The sequence below is a fragment of the Lissotriton helveticus genome, chromosome 5_1, assembly GCF_964261635.1.
Source record: "Lissotriton helveticus chromosome 5_1, aLisHel1.1, whole genome shotgun sequence".
Lineage (NCBI taxonomy): Eukaryota > Metazoa > Chordata > Amphibia > Caudata > Salamandridae > Lissotriton > Lissotriton helveticus.
This window is the reverse complement of record NC_136065.1, coordinates 1,223,758,459-1,223,776,272: the sequence shown is the minus strand read 5'-3', so window position 1 is coordinate 1,223,776,272 and position 17,814 is coordinate 1,223,758,459. Positions and strand designations below refer to the sequence as shown.

The following is a 17,814-nucleotide window of genomic DNA, read 5'->3' as shown; positions in this document are numbered from 1 at the left end:
GTAAAATAATTAACTTATCTCGTAATTGAAGCCCCTGCCCTCCAACTGCAACAGTTAGGTACTCAAAGGAAGGTTTCTACATAAGGTGCCCAACCATTCTTGAGACTGTATATAATAATTTAGCACAATTCCTTTGATAGATGACACTTAACAATTTTCATAATTCTTTAGAGTATTTTTTAATTACATTATCTCAGATCTCACTCATTCCTTCATACTGTGTTATATGTTCTGTTTTTTACATGAATCCATATAAATTCTGCAGCGGTGATGGGGAATTAATGAGTAGATGTGTTTGGGACGGCCCACGGCCGTCCTGCCCACATGCCCACTGAAGTCGGACGGCTGGGGGCCGTCCGACATACCCATGGTATTAAGGACGAAAGGTTTCCAGGGCAGAAAAGCAGAGGCCCTCTATTTTTTTTTTTTTCATCCTTCAAAGCGTCTTGAACGCGATTGACCAACTCATGTAGACAATGAAAATCAGCACGCAATTTACCCAGATCTAGATAGCCATCTTATGTAGCACGCAAAGCTGCGCAAGTCCAGAGGATGGAAGAAAATACTTTAGCCAGTCATTGGCCTCTGCCACACGCTGGCAATTCCACAAACAGCCACATTAATCACCTGTTTAATTATTTCTCGCACAAAAGTCTGAGGTGCAGGAGTGCTAGTCACTTCCAATTGCATGCCCTCTTCCCCATTTCCTCTTTGCTTTTTCTCCTTTCTTCCTTAGTTACGATTCCGTAGGTCAAATGTTTACAGATTTCTTAGAATGAAAGACACGACTGCTAAAAAAATATTCAATAGAAACTAAACACCCGTCAAAGGTGGAAAATTATATTATTGCATCCTAGTCAATGAGAAAGTAGGAAAACTGTGATAAAAATCTAGGGTCATAGACACATTACAGCGGAGTTAAATATGTTTTCCCCATTCCCATCCCTGAATTTGTGGAATAAGGCGGTCATGCAGTAGGAGGAAAGACAAAGCAGGAAACACCGAGGGATCTGTGGTTTTGTGGCAGGCAGCAAGATTTAGAAGTTGCGATGCCATCATTCGCTATTCCTCCAAACACAATTGAGCAGGAATTGTAAATCCATCCACACCCTTTCCAGTGCATCAGGAGCAAACCGCAACATCAGTTTAAATGGATTTTTATAATGCAAATTGACGTAAAGTATCAACTCAAATGATACACAGCTGCTTCTGAGGTGTGTTTTATGCACTGTGTGCATGTCACTTTAGAGAATATTTAGAGAAACTTTAAGACACTGTAAGCCTAAAAGTGAAAATGCCAAAACAAAGCAGTATGCAGACAGGCATGGGTAGCAGAGTGAACCTTGCGCATCAAGGAGGCATGCTTTCTGAGTCTCTTGGTGGCCCCTACATAACTCGTTGTGACCCCTTAAAGCCTTAAAGACATGTCCTCTAGGTATTGCGATAAGTAGTGCTTGATCTACACATTTGCTTGCACTACTTCTCAAGCGTTTCACAACCGTAGATACTATTGCTATGCCATAACCACTATGGTACACTACTGGAATTTTTATGAGGGACACCTCAATGATTTTCTGCACTGTATTTGTTTGGCAACTGTAGTTTTTGACATATTGTTGTACTGGAATGTTAAAATACAAATGTCAATAAAGAGATTTAAACTAAAAAAAGACATCTGTAGGAAGCAGTTCAACTGCAAGGGACTAGTGACCCATTCCTATGATAGTGAGCTTTGGTCTCGGGTTCAGAGAGCTGATTTGAGGGGCTTAGCATGCCTCATCAAAGAGGCAGGTCTTTAGAGTTCTCTTGAAGACATGCTGCCAGGGCAGTTCCTTCATATATTGGGTTCTAGGCGTTCTAGAGTTGAAAGCCCAATACATTGATAGTTCTACCTGTGTGCTTTTTTAGGTTGATTCTGGCTTGAGTGACCAATTTGGCATTTCCCTACAAATGTATAGGTTCTGTAAGTGCTAGAGACTGTTACATTGTAGTCCTTGTACAAGGTACACAGTATTTTGCATTTAATCCACTGGGAGGCTATGAAGCTCTTTCAAAGCTGGCATAGTTGTGTTCTAATCTATGTAGCTTTCATCCATTGGGCTACTTTATTCTGTAAAGTTTGAAGCTTCAGAATGTCTTGCAACAAAATTCTAGAGAAATGCATGCTCTGTATTTCACTTGAAATGTATTTTCCAAAAGGTATCAGTTTAATTGGAACAAGCAAAATACGCACAATGATAATGTGATTGTGTTTATTTTCAGGACTTCTGTAATTTGAGGAGAAGAGGCTCTATGGATAAGACAGTTCAGACCTCAAAAAATATATTTGTGCCTACTCCTCTGCAGCAACCTTATACAAAATACAAACAGACCGTGTTTGAGGTCTCTCTTTTTAGGTCATGTCTGGCGTTAGTAGCGCGCAGCGCTGCTCTCACCATACAAGGGCCTTTTGTAATTCATTCAAGATGTGCACGCGTACGTAGGGACAAAAAAAATGCATGTGCATGTGGACAGCCCAACGCCATCTTTGTTTTACTTTATATGGACTTTCACGCTCTCGTCCACTTTTCCAACGGCCTACGGAGGGACAAAAAAATGCACGCTCATGTGGACAGCCTGATGCCATCTTTGTTTTTACTTTAAATGGACTTGCGCGCTCTCATCCACTTTTCCGATGGCCTAATTAGCTTGCGCGCTCTCGCACTCTGACTCCTTCTTTCCTTTCACATTTCGTGAAGCATTCAAAGAAACTTCATGTGTGCATTACTATTCCTCGTCGCTGTGCTTCTCTGCACGCCAAAGCTCCATGTTACTGTTGCCTACTGTTTTGCCCCATCCACACCCATGTAGCTCTCTCCGCCATGTGTGCTTCCCTGCACCTTCAGACTCCACGTTATGTTTTGCCACTTTTACCCTAGGCCCACCCACGCCCCTGTTACTTTAAATACCGAAGTGCGCCTCTGCGCCTGCTGCTTTCGTTTCTTCAGCCTCTTTCTCAACCCACCTGTTTTCCTGTTTAAGTAAAACTTTGTATAAAAAAACCTAATGTACCAATCCATTTCGGATCTGTAAACTAACAACTCAAGATGGATCAAGGGCTCCCCCCATGAGTGAGAGGCACTCCTGTGCATTGCCTCAGCCGCACACTCAGGTCCTGAGGTGTTTGGCAGAGTCCCCTTTCTGTCACATTGCCCCCCCCTTCTCCCCCAGTTATGGCTGCGGGTGACTGTCATCCAACGACGAGGCGCAGCTCCTGTGTCCTATACTTTCTCTATCTCAATCATGCTCAACAAGGAGATCTCACCTCACTAGTATGTCAGGGCTCACTAAAGGTGATCTGTACTGGTATTGCTGATAGCAGTTTCATTAAGGCTTAAAGAACTGAGCAAGTGGTGATGACTGAAAAGTTTCTGTGTCCCTTCTCATTGAAGGCACACCACCAAGACTTGGCGTACATTGCAGTTCAGACACTATAAACATTAACCACTGGCCACCCTGCACTGATAAGACTCCTCCCCCTGCTCCCTTCATGTCTTCACAAAATGTTGCTCACACTGGACCTATCCTCTTTCTATGAGTCATACCTACTTGTTTTATCTGAGTATTTTATGATTGTTTTGTTTATTGTGTCTGTATACTCACTCGAAATGCAATTTTTGCAGCTCATAAATCAATTGCATTTCACGCCATTTCACGGTGCGCACATTACAGGCACGCTGAAGTGTAGCCAATTCCAAACATTGAATTTAGGGGGAGATGTAAAACCTGACAGGACATCACAGCACCAGCGAGGAGAGCAGCTGTAAATGGAGCCAGCGCGCGCTGAAGTAACAAACGGGGCGAGCAAATTACTGCTGGCTTAATGCGGTGTTGCGTGTAAACCGAGCCCGCGCGAACATGCCTAAAATCAACTACAGAGGGAGGGCTGCATGCGCCGGGATCCCGGCGCTCCCAGGGAGAAATACTGGGCATTGGGGGCAGAGGTGTGATGCTTAAATCGGAATTTTTATGTAAAATCATCAGTAAATTTCTGTGACTGGCACATGCATCGCCCTCAGAATCACATTGGGGCTGAGAAGAGCTTCCAAGATAAAGGGAAGATCCAAAGTACAAGTGTAGTGCACGAGAATGTTGATCCATAATCATCACTCTTTCTAATTGCAGCCTTGTAATGGAAATTGGATTTAGGAGATAATTACAGTGAAACACGCAAACAAAGATATGAAAAAGCCAAGGAGAAATTAAATTGAATGAGTCTTTTATAAGTACATATACATTTTAATATTTAAAACGCTATTAAGAGGTTCCGAGACAGGAAGGGAAATTCTTGAAATTCTTCATTTTTAATTAAAAAAACAATAACAATAAAACACTGCCATTGTGCCTCCTCTGTTTTTGCTTTCAAAAATCAGCCCAGGCAAGTCAACAAAAAGTTAAACATCATTCAAAACCCGGCACTGCTATTTTCTTTGCCATTTCCCAAATCTATAAAGCATTTTTGTAGGGAGGAAGAGAGGTTTCCACTCAAGATCGCACACGGTGTCTGGCTGAGGACATGTTCATTCTGCATGAAAACTGCAATAGGTCTCACCTTTCATTAAGGTAAAGCTATTTGTTTTGCTGTACAATACCATTAGCAAAGCAAATGGCTTTAACTTAATCAAAGGCGAGACCTATTGCATTTTCAATGCTTATTTAGGTAGAAACTTCTGCAATTCTTCAGTTAATTTACTTCTTTTATTGAAATTGATTTTGCCACACATTGAATTCTTTGTTACGTAGGAAGAAGGGCCAGCACATGCTTCACAACTGCAAATGCTGCATCATCAAGGCCAGAGAGTAATAAATGACAATATTCAAAACCTATACCTTTTTCATAGTAGTCGATTATCAGGCAAAAATGCGACACTCCAATATGCAATGAATAATTCAATCTCCTAGACAAAGACCTGAAGGGTAACTTAATTTGTGAAATAGAATATATTAACCATTGACGTATACTTTTAATTTACGGCATTATATCCGGGTTCTCCATTCTTGCTTGTTGAATAATATGCAGAAGTCTAAAAAAAGAGGCCTGAAAAACTGTCTGTTCACTTCTGTGTTTGCACTCTTAGTTGGCAACAAATAGTTTGGTTTCTCCATTGGCTTACGCTGTGTAAATGTTTTTATTTCTCTCCTCATCCTGTTTTCATTTGAAGTTGAAGTTCATGGGTCTGAACCGCCTGGAAAGTGGAGGTAACGGAGGTGATGGAACTGACAGTGAAGATGAAGGCTTATCAGGGGGATTTCTACCGAGTGACGCTTGGCAGAAACTGGGCAAAGAAGCGGAGAAGCACTTCCGGAGGGCTCCAGCGTTTCACTACATGTGAGTGCACAGCTTGGTAAGAGTTTGCATAGAGTAGGGGACTCTCAAAGTGGGGCATAGTGTTGAAGGAGAGCCTCCTCTCGAACGGATTAAAATTGAGCATATTGATTTGCAGGCCAACTTTTACAGAAAATAGGTTGTTATTTTTGGAATATTCACCTGTACTCCAATTTAAGAAAAAAAAAGTAATTTAGTTTAGGTCATCAGACAATTATTTATTTAGACACACCTGCATATTCTGGATCTGTTCTTTACACCACAAAGACTTTAAAAATGAATCAGTAACTCTTCCTATAGAAAAATATATTGACTGCATATGGAAGGCCTTTTCTCTTCAGTTTCCCTTTAAAGAGGGTAATGGGCAGGTGTAAGTGCCAAGAAAGACAGTGCAAATGAAATGACTTCCTTTTGCAAACGAGTTATATACAAAGGCTTACTTAGGAGGTGGATTGCTTCTTCTAGAGAAGGAAGTCGGGCCAATCGCAATACATTTATTTGTGTTCTTGGACAGAACTAATTAACAGTGAATGAAACCCACCAGTTTTTTTCTTTAGTTAGCTGATTGTGCAGGAACGAGTCTAGACGATTGGGCGTGAAACCGCTTTAAGTGATATACCCCCTGTTGGAGGGCATTGACTATGCCCAAAATGCATTGGGATGACCTGGACCTTGTGACATTATGTTTTACCAATGCAAGTTATCACATGAATTATGGGGTTAACTTATGGAATCATCAGGATGATTTCGACAATTTGAATAAAAATGTTTTGCAACAATTTTTTAAACTTTTAATTGAAATTGATTTCCATTTGGACACAGGCTATGCATCTGAGGGACGTTTCCCAGTTGGAAACTGCTTCTCTATTAGTGGTGTTGTAATCCTGCGATAAATGTTAGAAGTTTTGTTGAGCCACACAACTTACTACATTGTCTCTCACCTAGTACTTTTCTTGAAACTATCTAGGGTTTGGGGAAAGTGAAATATTTTAATTATTATCACAGTCCGTGAAGGGCGTTTTCTGATATGTTGGAAGCTAGTTTGTGAGAGGATCGACTTTTACTGTGAAGTATAGTTGCCCTTGTACAAGAAAATACATTTTGGGATTGGTGAGCTGGTCTGGGTGGGCTGACCTTAGACGAGTGTTTGGAGCAAAACATAATCCTACTTTTTCATGTTAATTGCATTTGTATATTAACAACCACCATTACAATAGCATTGGGCTCCCTTTTGCAGTAATCTGGGAAGGCCATCGATCTCTTGCGCATGTTGTCACATGATTATGAGGTTAGCAGAGAGTATATTATGATATTTAGTCTAGGATTGTGTATTAGCAGGGCAGTAAATTGTGTTTGATCTGAAAGATCTTTTTAGTTCCACTTGTGTATGGGTGGGTGCGCCATAAGACCTTTCCATTCTCTTTTTTTTCACTGGATTGCGTGGTCAAGAAGTAGTAAAGTGTCCTCCTAACGTGAATCACAATCCTGGTAGGTAATTATGCTGTGATATTGTGTTTGAGGGCATGGTAAGTTAAGGCTGAATTTATCGGAGTGATTCCACGGTGTATGTTGTGTGACAGTGTTGCTTGTTTGGCAGCCCTTTGCGAACTACATGGCTTTCATGTTTTGTTCATTTGAGGTTGTAAGGTCAATTGTAAATCTCACTACAAAAATATCTACATTAAAAAAAAAAAAAAGTAATATCTTTGGCCCACCCCCACCTGAGCTAGGGAAAATCAGAAGACACAGTCATCTTAAAACAGTTTAAATTCTATTCTTCAGGACAAGGGTACAAAATCCCTGTGTCCTACAATGGATGCCCTCGCACTTTTGTCAAATTTTCGATCAATCAAACTTCACAAACCCAAAACATAAGACAGGAGATGAAAAGAAATCCGGCCAATCTGATATGATTTTTTAATTTTTTTAAATAAATATGGGTAGATGATGATCAAAGAAAAGGAGTTCATGGGCCTCTGTGGACTGCCTTTCCAAATATCCCTCTTTCTAAGCCAGATTGACAGATTGGCTCAGTTTAATGCTAACAAAATCATTTTTCAGGGCTCGAAAAATGGCACTAGTCCTGCAGGTCTAGTACCTTGGAAAATCCCCTCGATCTAACTGCAACCTACTTGACCTCCGTCTCTGAAAACGGAGAAAAATTGACAAGATAACAAGATTTAAAGGCATCTTTATTGCTCATTCCCTTTGTGAGCAATTAAAGTGCCTTTAAATCTTGTTATCTTGTCACTTTTGCTCCGTTTTCAAAGACGGAGGACAAAAGTTATTTTGTCTTCCTACTCACCAGAAAGGGCGAGTAGGACCTAAAAATAGCTCGTCCTCCTCAATTCTCCCTTGCAGATGCGAGCGGGCGAGTGGATTAGTCGAGCCCTGTTTTTCCAACACCAATTTAAAAATTTCTAAAAAAAAAATACTGTTCGGATTAGTACCAATACCTTACTGGTCTTAATGTATAATATAGTTTCTTATTGAAGGTGTTGATTCTCTTTTATAGCCTGAGCGGATGCCAACAAGGTCTGCTAATGTAAACCTCACTTACAAAATGCCCCCACAATTCCCCATTTTCCTATACTCTCATGGGTAAGCCTCTCAGAACGGGTTTGTTTTGGTATATAGTTTTTGGACTATACCATCAATGTTCTTGGGTGACAGCTCAAACTGAACACCATACGTGTAAGTTGAAAAAGTCATAGTCATTTGTGTTTCTCTCTAGGTTGGGAACTTTCAAAATGGACCCCCCAGTGGTGCGGCAGAGGGTAGAGAGACAGAAAAAGAAGAACAGCACAGAGGAACTACGGGCCATGCCAGCACAGGTAGGACTGAATCTGGGGCTGTCTCATCAGATCTCCTTTTCAACTACCTTTTTTTTTTTTCCCGAAGGTACTGCTGCATCAGTCAGTAACAGCAGCAGACTGAGGCCTGCCTGAATGCCATAACCTCAGAGGTCAAATCTTGATAATATTAAATTATCTGTTGTCTAAGATTATTTGAACCTCCTTTAAGGGTCAGCAAATACATTCCGGACCCTTAAAGGGGATTAACAAAATCTACTGCTCCCTTGTTCCTATATAAGTGGTGACCCCACTATATAGGAGTTCAAGCAACACCCTACCCTTTATTTGACAGCCCATGTTGAGTATTCTGAGTAAAAAGTGTATCATGCCGCTTGCCACTATGCTTCAGCCTTTACTGAGCACAGAGTAGAGCACATGCGTGAGGATCCATCTGGCTGAGGTAGTATCTTGTTCCGAATCTCCTTTCTCCAATCACCAGCTATTAGCTGCTGCCCCTGAGAGAAAGATGCCAACCCGTGGCAACCCTGGATTTGAAGAATATCCTCAGATCGCCAAGCCTGGGGGGTCATCAGTGTTGCTCAGCAGGTAAGTAGGAAGCAGAGCATTGTTGTGTGTAAGTGAGGAAGTATGTGTGATTGTGCAAGTGTGAGTGCATTTATTTCTGTCCGAGTTGAGGTGCAAGGTGGATCTAAATAATTGCCACTTATTCAGGAACTGCGTACTGATCATGAATGGTGAAAGAAATTACAAAAACAGAAAAACTTTGCATTTGCATCTTCTTTCTCACTTTAGCATGTGCCAATTTGTGTAGTAATAACAGCCTTGCAAGTGAGAGATGATGGACTTGCTGCTTAGAACATTCTTAGAAAGAAATAAGACCATGATCAAATGGTCAGCATGCGTGATCTGACAGGCATCCAATCTTTGAATATTTAACGACATATGTGTTGAGTTTGGGGAAATAAAGCTGCAAATTATCCCTTGACACCAAAGAAATTACATCAACAGTAAGTTTCCTCACCTCCACAAGAATTGCCATTAAAAAATCAGTTTAACTTATTTTGTTGAGAATGCATTAATTTTTTCTACAACATCATTATATCAATTTATTAAAAACACACAGCTTTTACATACTGATTTTCAGTTTTAAAAAAGCTCAGTTGTACCAAACAAAACTCATCATTTTCTAAAGAACACATTTTTTTGGTCAAAATATGTATTTTTAATTTTAAATCCCCTCAGTGTCATTTTCATTAACTACAGTCACTGACAAAATCTTCCTCCGATGGCCACCGTTAATGCCAAGGATGCCTATAATATTTAGAGAATGGCCACCTTGATGCCAGGGCCACCATTAATGCCAAGGGTGTGCACAATAATGTATACTACACTTCAAGGGGCCAAGTCTGAGGAAAAAAAATAGCGAGCGGAACTTGGATAAAATGAAAGCAAGACTATCGCTTAACTGTAGGGACTAGATGTAATAAAATGCCGAATTCGGCACAGAAGTACATTTAGACATATTAAGAATAAGGACTGAGAAAGATTGTGAACAGGCTTGATAATGGTGTTAAGGGGACAAAAGTTCTAAAGCTTTTGGAAAAAGATAGATGCCATAGTCACTAGAAAAAAGATAAGTGCATTACCAGCTGAGCAAAAAGTCTGGGTTGAGTACCTAACAACAAAATGCAAACTAAAAAATATCCAAGAGGAACTTTACTAGAAAGCCTAGTAATTGAGGGAGCAATAGACCAAAATACTCCTGCTAAATCAACCCATGGGTCCCCCAGCTGACTGCTTTCATTAGAGCTTCAAAATCTTCTAGAGCACACAGGTCTGGTGGGATTTCGGCTAATATGGTGAAGCTCCAGCCAGAACTTTGGGTAACTGTGTTAGAAACACTATACAGTGGAATCCTACAACACCATTCCAGAATTCTGAAAATGGAGTTTTTTTCAGAACTGAAGTCAACCTGACAACTATAGAATGCACAGATACTTCTGGTAAAATCTACACCAAACCCTTACTAATCAAACTTGAGGAGTTGTTTTCCCTATTACCAAAAATGAAATCCAGTTTTGGGACTAATCTTTCAATGGTATATAGATTTGTATTCCTGAAATTACTCCCGGTAAAATACCCCAAAAGTAAGTAGATCTAGCCACGGTCTTTGATTTACTTGATAGGAAAGCCCTGTGGATTAAGATGCTGGCACGGGGCATCCTGTACCTTTGCTATGGCTTATAATTAAATTCCACACTGATTCTTAAGCACAAATTTGTCTTGTGGATCGACATGAACTTTCAAAAACAAAACAGACACTGAAAGGGCTAGTAAAAGGCTGCATTCTGGCACCTCCCTTATTTTCAGTCTGTTTCTGATGCCACCAAAGTCTTAAAAAATGCATGGTGTTTCACCCTTAGTTGCACCAGAATGTAATTCAAAGTGTATGTGTCATACCATCCTACTTAATTTTACTCACACCTTAGAAAAATGTAGTCCATATTATAAACTAAATTGTTTTTCACTAATCTTTCCTTCAGCTATCATGTTAACACTGGCATTTAATTGAGTAGAGTGGTTGCAGTAGCGTTAAACAAATGAGATGTGTGTCTGTGCTATAAATCTATTGAAATGCTGAAAGAAAAGTATGGGTCGGAAATTGTTAGCCTGTTACTCTGTGGGACTGAAATGTTAAAGCTTTAAGATCTTAACAAATCCAAACTCAGTTAATGTTGATTTGGAAGAATTGGGTGATGCTAGGTCATGGGACACCTAGCTTTGCTATTTGATTAGAATAAGGACTGACCTGTCATGTTTTAAAAGTTAGGCAAGAGTTTTAACTTGCTGATATCACATTCTCTCTGCAAAGAAGGCACTCTGTAGACTACCGTCAAAAGCGTATCTTGCAGTGCACTCCAGAGCATTCTGATATTCCAAATTGAAATTTATCTTTCTCCGAAATTAAATGAACTACATAATGGTCAGATTTAGGTTATTTACCAAGGAAGAATAGAATCAGACGAGGAGCAATGAAGAAAGTCATAAAAGTGATCCTTCTGAATGTAAATGTGCATAAAATATGAACGTATAGTTAATATGCCTAGACCACCTAAATGATACATTGTCAATATCAAATCCCAAGAAAATAAGTGGTAGAAAATGTAGCTAGGACCAGGACAGCTGCCCTTTCTAGGAGATAAAGTGTGTGTGGAAGACCTAGAATAACTCCTAAACAACATGTTCTCTATGTCAAGGAAAAAGTCAGTCTCTGTTGCATGTGATTTTATTTTGTGATGCACTTATTCAGGGGTGTAAATACTTGTTGCACTCTTATTTAAGAGTATTGGAGAGTTGAAGTGTGTAACAAGTAACATGTTTTATAATGAAATGTGTGGACATAAGGTTATGTAGTGGATTTGGGAAATCCGTAAGACTTTTTGATGAGATGATGGAGACAATGTTTCGTATAGACCTACGCTTCACTTTTTGTGAAGAGTTCACTAATTGCTGGAGTATGAGACTGTATTACAATCTCTTAGACTAAGAAAACGTTTTAGGTTTTTTACAATCTTCTCTCTTCATTCATCTTCCTTTCTTTTATTGCATAATCTAATTTGGCAAAATCAAATTAATGAAATAAACTTGAAACTAGAATATGAGGCTGCCCTCAATATGCCATGGATCACTACCATTATGTCATGGCCATAATTGTGCTGGGACCTAACACTACAGTACAAAATATGTTCGCAATATTTCAATACCACCATTGTTAGGTCACTGGTTTGCCACATCATGTTTAAAGTGGGTCTCGATTATACCTGGTATGGATAGTAAAATATGTTGGATGCCCTCAATATGCCAGGGATAATTACCAAAGTGTTAGGCCGCTGTTGTACTGGGGCCATGCACAGTAATGAAATGGATGTTCTGCATTATACCAAGACCTCAATCAGTATGTCAATGCTGCGCACCAGAAAGCTAAGCATGGCCGCAGTTGGTACAAGGGTGCCCACTTTCTATGAAAAATGGTTACCATATTGTCGCAAATGACAGCCTAATTCCAGGGACCTTGCATTTTGGAAAGGATGGCCAGCATTATAAATCCGATGTTAATTCATGATAGGAGTGGCATGATTGTCTGAGGTTGCCTGCAAAATGCTGAGAAGGATAACCATTATGCCAGAGGTGGCCCTTTATTGCCCGGAAATGATCATTATTGTGCTAGAGGTAACCTGCATTCCATGGCAACTTCCAGATGGCACTTGTGGTAACAAATGCCTGGGATCGCCACCAGGTAGGAGCATCACACTACTTGCTCTGTCTTGTGCGCTCTCTTGTGGCGTGGGGTATTGTCATTGGGTTTGGTTCAAGGTTTTGAAGCCAAGTGATGCTCCTGCAAGTTACAGGAAGAGGTTGCACTAAGCTCTATACCCACTGAATTAATCTATGGCTCCACGGCTATGAGCTACTTACTGGCAGCTCATGCTCTCCCTGGAACCATTCTAGGGAAAGTTGGGCTCGCTGGATTCACGCTTGTGCTTGGCTGAAATTGAGAAAGGTATTTGCGCCCTGCCACTTCCAATGTTTTCCAGCTGTCACTACCTTCAACTTATGCCAGATTCGACTTAGATGGTTTGTGCCCTTTTCTAAATCATAATGTTGTGTGTGGTATTTTACTTCTTGGTTATGGGTCAAATTTTTAATTTTATTGGCTTATTTATGTAAGTAATCTTTCTAATGAAAGTGCACACATAAGAACAAAGTGCTGTATGTGGCAATAGTTAGTGGGGTGGTGTCTAGCAAATGAGCAGCTGCAATAGAGTGGAAATTGGCAATGGGTACGTGGACAAAGACTTCACACACGGAGCGTGTTTACATATGAAGCAGTTCACATGAAGAGCATATTTACATGGGTTTGAGGGTAATGCCTGCTTTTAAAGATGACGAAGTGGGAAAAATCTGTGGATCTTGAGGCAAACTTTGAGTGCCGGTTTGAAGGAGGTTACTTGATGTTGAAGAGCATTCAGTAAGATACATGCAAGCAGGTTCAAGATCATGTGTTTTGATGATGACTAGGATGGTTTTGTAACAGATTATAGCTAGCTGAGCAATGCAGATGTGTCGGGGGAGGATAATGCCACAGGTGTCAAGAGGCAGATTGTTGATGTGCCGATAATACCTTTAACACTAAAGTGGGTGGTTTGTGACTGATCCTCTTTATAGCTGAGTACCTAGCTGCTTAATATCTTCAGGGAAAATATTTGCATGGTTGACGACCTTGATTGAATGTAGGTTGGAAGGCCAAATGCTTCGGAAGCCCCACTAGTAGATCTTTGAAGTAATCACCTGTTATTATGACTTTGTTATTTTGTTGGCCTGGAAAGGGCTCACTAAATAACATTCATGTGCGTTGGCCTTTTAAAATCTGTCCGCTTTTGCATTGATAACAATACATGAATCCAGTCTTGTGACTTTAATAAATTGTATGCCTATGTTTCTGACACAAGTGCAGAATAGGCAGGTGTCCCAAGGGCCTATGTGAGGTCTTGAATGAGTTGTTTCTTTTAGGAGCACAAGTCCGTTCAGTGTTTGATGACTGTAGACAGCTAAAGGTTGTAGTTTAGAGCTTAGATGGATGTGAAAGGTGTTATGAAAAAAATATTGTGTGTCATGAACATAGTAATGAGTGGAGATGTCCTCTAGTAGTTGTGTAGATAAAACTGATGAGCGAGCCAGACTGATCCTTTGGGAAACTCTAAACTGCTAGTACCATTGAATGGAAAAGAGTTGGTGGAAGTCTGAGTTGAGCCAGTGATACAGAGTTGTGGAGTGATTAGTTGTATAGTCAACTGTTCTGAACGCAGCAGAGAGGTCAGAAAGAGGAAAATGGAGGTGAGATGTAGCTATTCTGTATAGATGTACCACGCCATATGCCTTTATCATTCATGCATTTACAACAAAATTAGTTGTAAAGGCTTGTGTGGTAAAAACGCGGTTGTTAAGGCATGCAATATAATTGCATGTGTGGTTCCGTCATACAACCATTCAGTACTCCTAAGGCTGCCTCTGTGAAATCAGTGGTAGTCCAATTGAAATGGGTTGAGAAGTGTGTAGTGAAGCAGGTAAAGATCAGTCACAGGAGGAATTGTCTAACTAATACTTCTTAACACTAAAGGTAATGTATTAGGAATATTAAATATCAGAAGTTGTAACACTAGTCAGGTACTGAATGGGGAGGCAAGGTTACTTGTGTTTATTTTCAGTATGGTAGTAATGGGATACAGATGTTACAAAGGATTTCCTCTGCACAGTTTGAGTTCTGTTTTTGTTAAAGTTTGGCAAGGTTTGTGAAATTACATAGAAGTGTATGAAAACAAAAAAAGAGAAATAAATTGTGGGAATATAAAATAGGTTTCACAATAAACAATCAAAGCAAAACAAACAGTTCGAGGCATGTGTACTGTAGATACACAAGCTTTGCATACTCCTGCCATCTAGTGTTGGGTCTGGATGTTTGTAAGTTGTTTTTCTTCGAAGAAGTCTTTCCAGTCACAAGGTAAGATGACTTCCCCCCCTTTCGGTGATAGTGCGCATGGGCATTGACTCCATTGTTAGATTATTTTTTCCCACCATCGGGTTCAGACGTGTATTGCTGCGCTCCGGTTCTAACCTCTTCTTCGGTTTCCCCTCAGTGCGCAATCCACTCTGTCCTCAACTGTATTGTTCTCGAACACTTTTCTCTGTTCCCCGGTCATCGAATCGATCAGGAAACACTCTTCCTTCAATCGGACGCATCGGGCGGCCCTCTGGCCTAGCCGCGTCGGCCTACCCTTTCCGCCAATGGAATGAACTCCATTCCAATTCTGTCCTCAGTGCTGCGCTAAGTACCCTCGAACTGATCTACATCAAGTTTATAACTTGTGCCTCTCACCGGACCACTAGGAAGAAGACTGTGACACCTGTAAGTTGTTTTGGTCGAAAAAAACTACATGCGATCGTTGGGCTTAACGACAAGAAATGCAACATCAAAGCATTCAACACACATTCCGGATATCTTCAGCTAAGAATCCGAGAATGAAGACGTCAAAGCGTCCGCAGCAGAAGAAGAGGCCATCTCTGTTCCAGAGCCAGATTCTGAACTTAAGATTGACTTGGAGTCTGAAGACGTGCCTCCGGGACAGGGTGCCTTAGTACCAATGACCCCTTGCCCCTCAAAACTTTTTCTAAAAAGCATAATGGCTACGGCACCACCTCTGCCTTCGGCCCACGGTCGGCACAGAGACAATGTTCCCGACGCCCTGGCTCGGCACTGAAACAAACAGTCAAGCCTTCCGGCTCAGGATTGAGTCTGCCATAATCATCTTTGGATCCGAAACCCTTTGGTTCCAGAGACCGATCTGATTCGGAGCCAAAACACTCCGGTGCCAAGGGCAAATTTGGTTCGGAGCCAAAACCCTCCGCTCCGAAACCAAAACATGCCTCGAAGCCGAAACCTTCTGCTCACCAAAGCAAAACTTTTTTGGCGCTGAAATCCAAAGACCGCCTCCCTGAGCCTCCCAAAACAATTTTAGACGTTCTCAAGGCTAAATTGGATCCTAAACAAAAGAGGCTCTATATCTATCCTGATACAGGACATATTTCTGCCAAGACACCAGTCAAACACAAACTTCTTTCAGAGGACCCTGCAGATAAAATTCCTCTGAAAAGAAAAAGGGACATGGCTACTAGCCTTGCTTTTCCTGCCCCTCAATCCCCTCCACCTCCATCTTCTCCAAAGTTACCAGACCCCTTACACATAACTTCTCCGGGATCTCCACATTCACAGCCTCAAGGGGATGATACTGATGAAGAAGACACGCATTTGGCTGTAGACGCATGGAATGATTACACCATTGACCCTCCAGGGGATACTGACCCAGACTTTTACCCAGCAAAACCATTACCGCCATATGATAACATGGCTATCAAGAAATTATTGCTAGAGCAGCAGAGTACCATTGGGTGGCCATACATAAAGAGTCCTTAGAAGAAGACGTTTTATTTGAAACCTTTAGGTCCAAACACAAGTCAAGTCAAACACACTCTATGTTAAAGGGCATGATGAGGCATGCAGATGACCTCTTCGAAGATCCTGTGTGAGCACGTATTTTAAACTCCCAGAGTCGATAAAAAATATAAACCTTCTCCATCTGACCCTGTGTTCATCTGAGGGCAATTACCTCTTGATTCCCTAGTAGTGTCCATTGTTCGCAAAAGGGATAATTCACAAACATATGGTGATGCACCTCGCCAGACAAAGAATCTAAGCTTATAGATGCTTTGAGGAAACGAGTGGCTGCCCCAGCTGGTAACCAGTGATGCATCTCAAACACACAGGGCCTGCTAGATAGGTACGATAGGGCACACTGGGATGATATGGAGTAACTGCTCCAACATCTCTCAGACGAACACAAAAGCAAAGCATAAGAGTTAGTTCAAGAAGGCGAACTCATTTCTAACTCTTCTATTAAATGTGCTCTAGATGCCGCTGACACCGCGGCTAGGGAGATAAATACCAGCAGTCTCCTCAGAAGGCATGCATGGCTTAGGATTTCAGGGTTTAAACCTGAGGTTCAGCAATTTTAAACACCCCTTTTGACAAAAAACACCTGATTGGTCCTGAAGTCGATAAGGCTTTAGAAAAAATGAAAAAGGACACGGACGTACAAAGTTCATGGGAGCGCTCCATTCTCCATAAAATAAAGGCTCCTTTCGCCTCTCCTTTTATAGAGCAGGAACCAAAACAACATCTTCTGACCCAAATGCTTCCTCATATAAAGGCAATACTCCATCCTCTCCCTCTTTAGGTTTTTATAGCTGGGGAAATAGAGGAAACTAATTCCAAAGGTAGGTGTAGAGGGGCTACAGCGCATAACTCCCCTTCTTCTAACAAAAAGTGACTTGGCAACATTTCCCCCGATTATTTAACACCTGTTGGGGAAGACTTCAACAATCTCTCCCCATTTGGCAATCCATGACATCCGACAAATGGGTAATCGATCTTATCCAACATGGTTATTGCCTGGAGCTTACCACCAATCCTCCAAATATCCCACCTCGCACTCACAAACTGTTGTCACACCACTTACAGTTACTCAAACAGGAAGTGCAATCTCTCTTAGAAAAAGTAGCCATAGAACCAAGGTTCAGGAGTGTACTTTCTCTGCTTACTAATCCCCAAAAAGGACAGCTCCTTGAGACTCATTTTGGATCTCAGTGTTAAACCTATACATACTGTCAGAACACTTCCATATAGTAACGCTCCAACAGGTGCGTCCACTTCTACAAGGCGATTTTATGTCCACACTACACTTAAAAGACGCATACTTTCACATTCCTGTCCATCTGACTCATTGCAAATATCTCAGATTTCAGATAGTAGGCAAACACCTTCAGTTTAAGGTACTCCTGGGGTAACTACAGCTCCCAGAGTGTTTACCAAATGTCTAGCTGTAGTGGCAGCTCATCCCAGAAGACAACATATTCACATCTTCTCCTACTTAGATGACTGGCTAATCAAAGCCAGCACACACCAAAAGTGTCTAAAACACACTCGGAACACTCTAAACATACTCCTCCGATTGGACTTCA

At 41.1% G+C, this 17,814-nt stretch overlaps 1 protein-coding gene across 1 annotated transcript in view; it reads left to right on the top strand.

Moving 5' to 3' along the window:
• Positions 1-17,814, top strand: part of NSMCE4A (NSE4A component of SMC5/6 complex) — a 107,603-nt gene that overhangs the window by 38,779 nt on the left and 51,010 nt on the right. The window contains exons 4-5 of the mRNA XM_078643945.1: positions 5,202-5,368; positions 8,100-8,199. Coding sequence (XP_078500071.1) covers positions 5,202-5,368; positions 8,100-8,199 — 267 coding nt within the window. The remainder of the gene's footprint in view (positions 1-5,201; positions 5,369-8,099; positions 8,200-17,814) is intronic.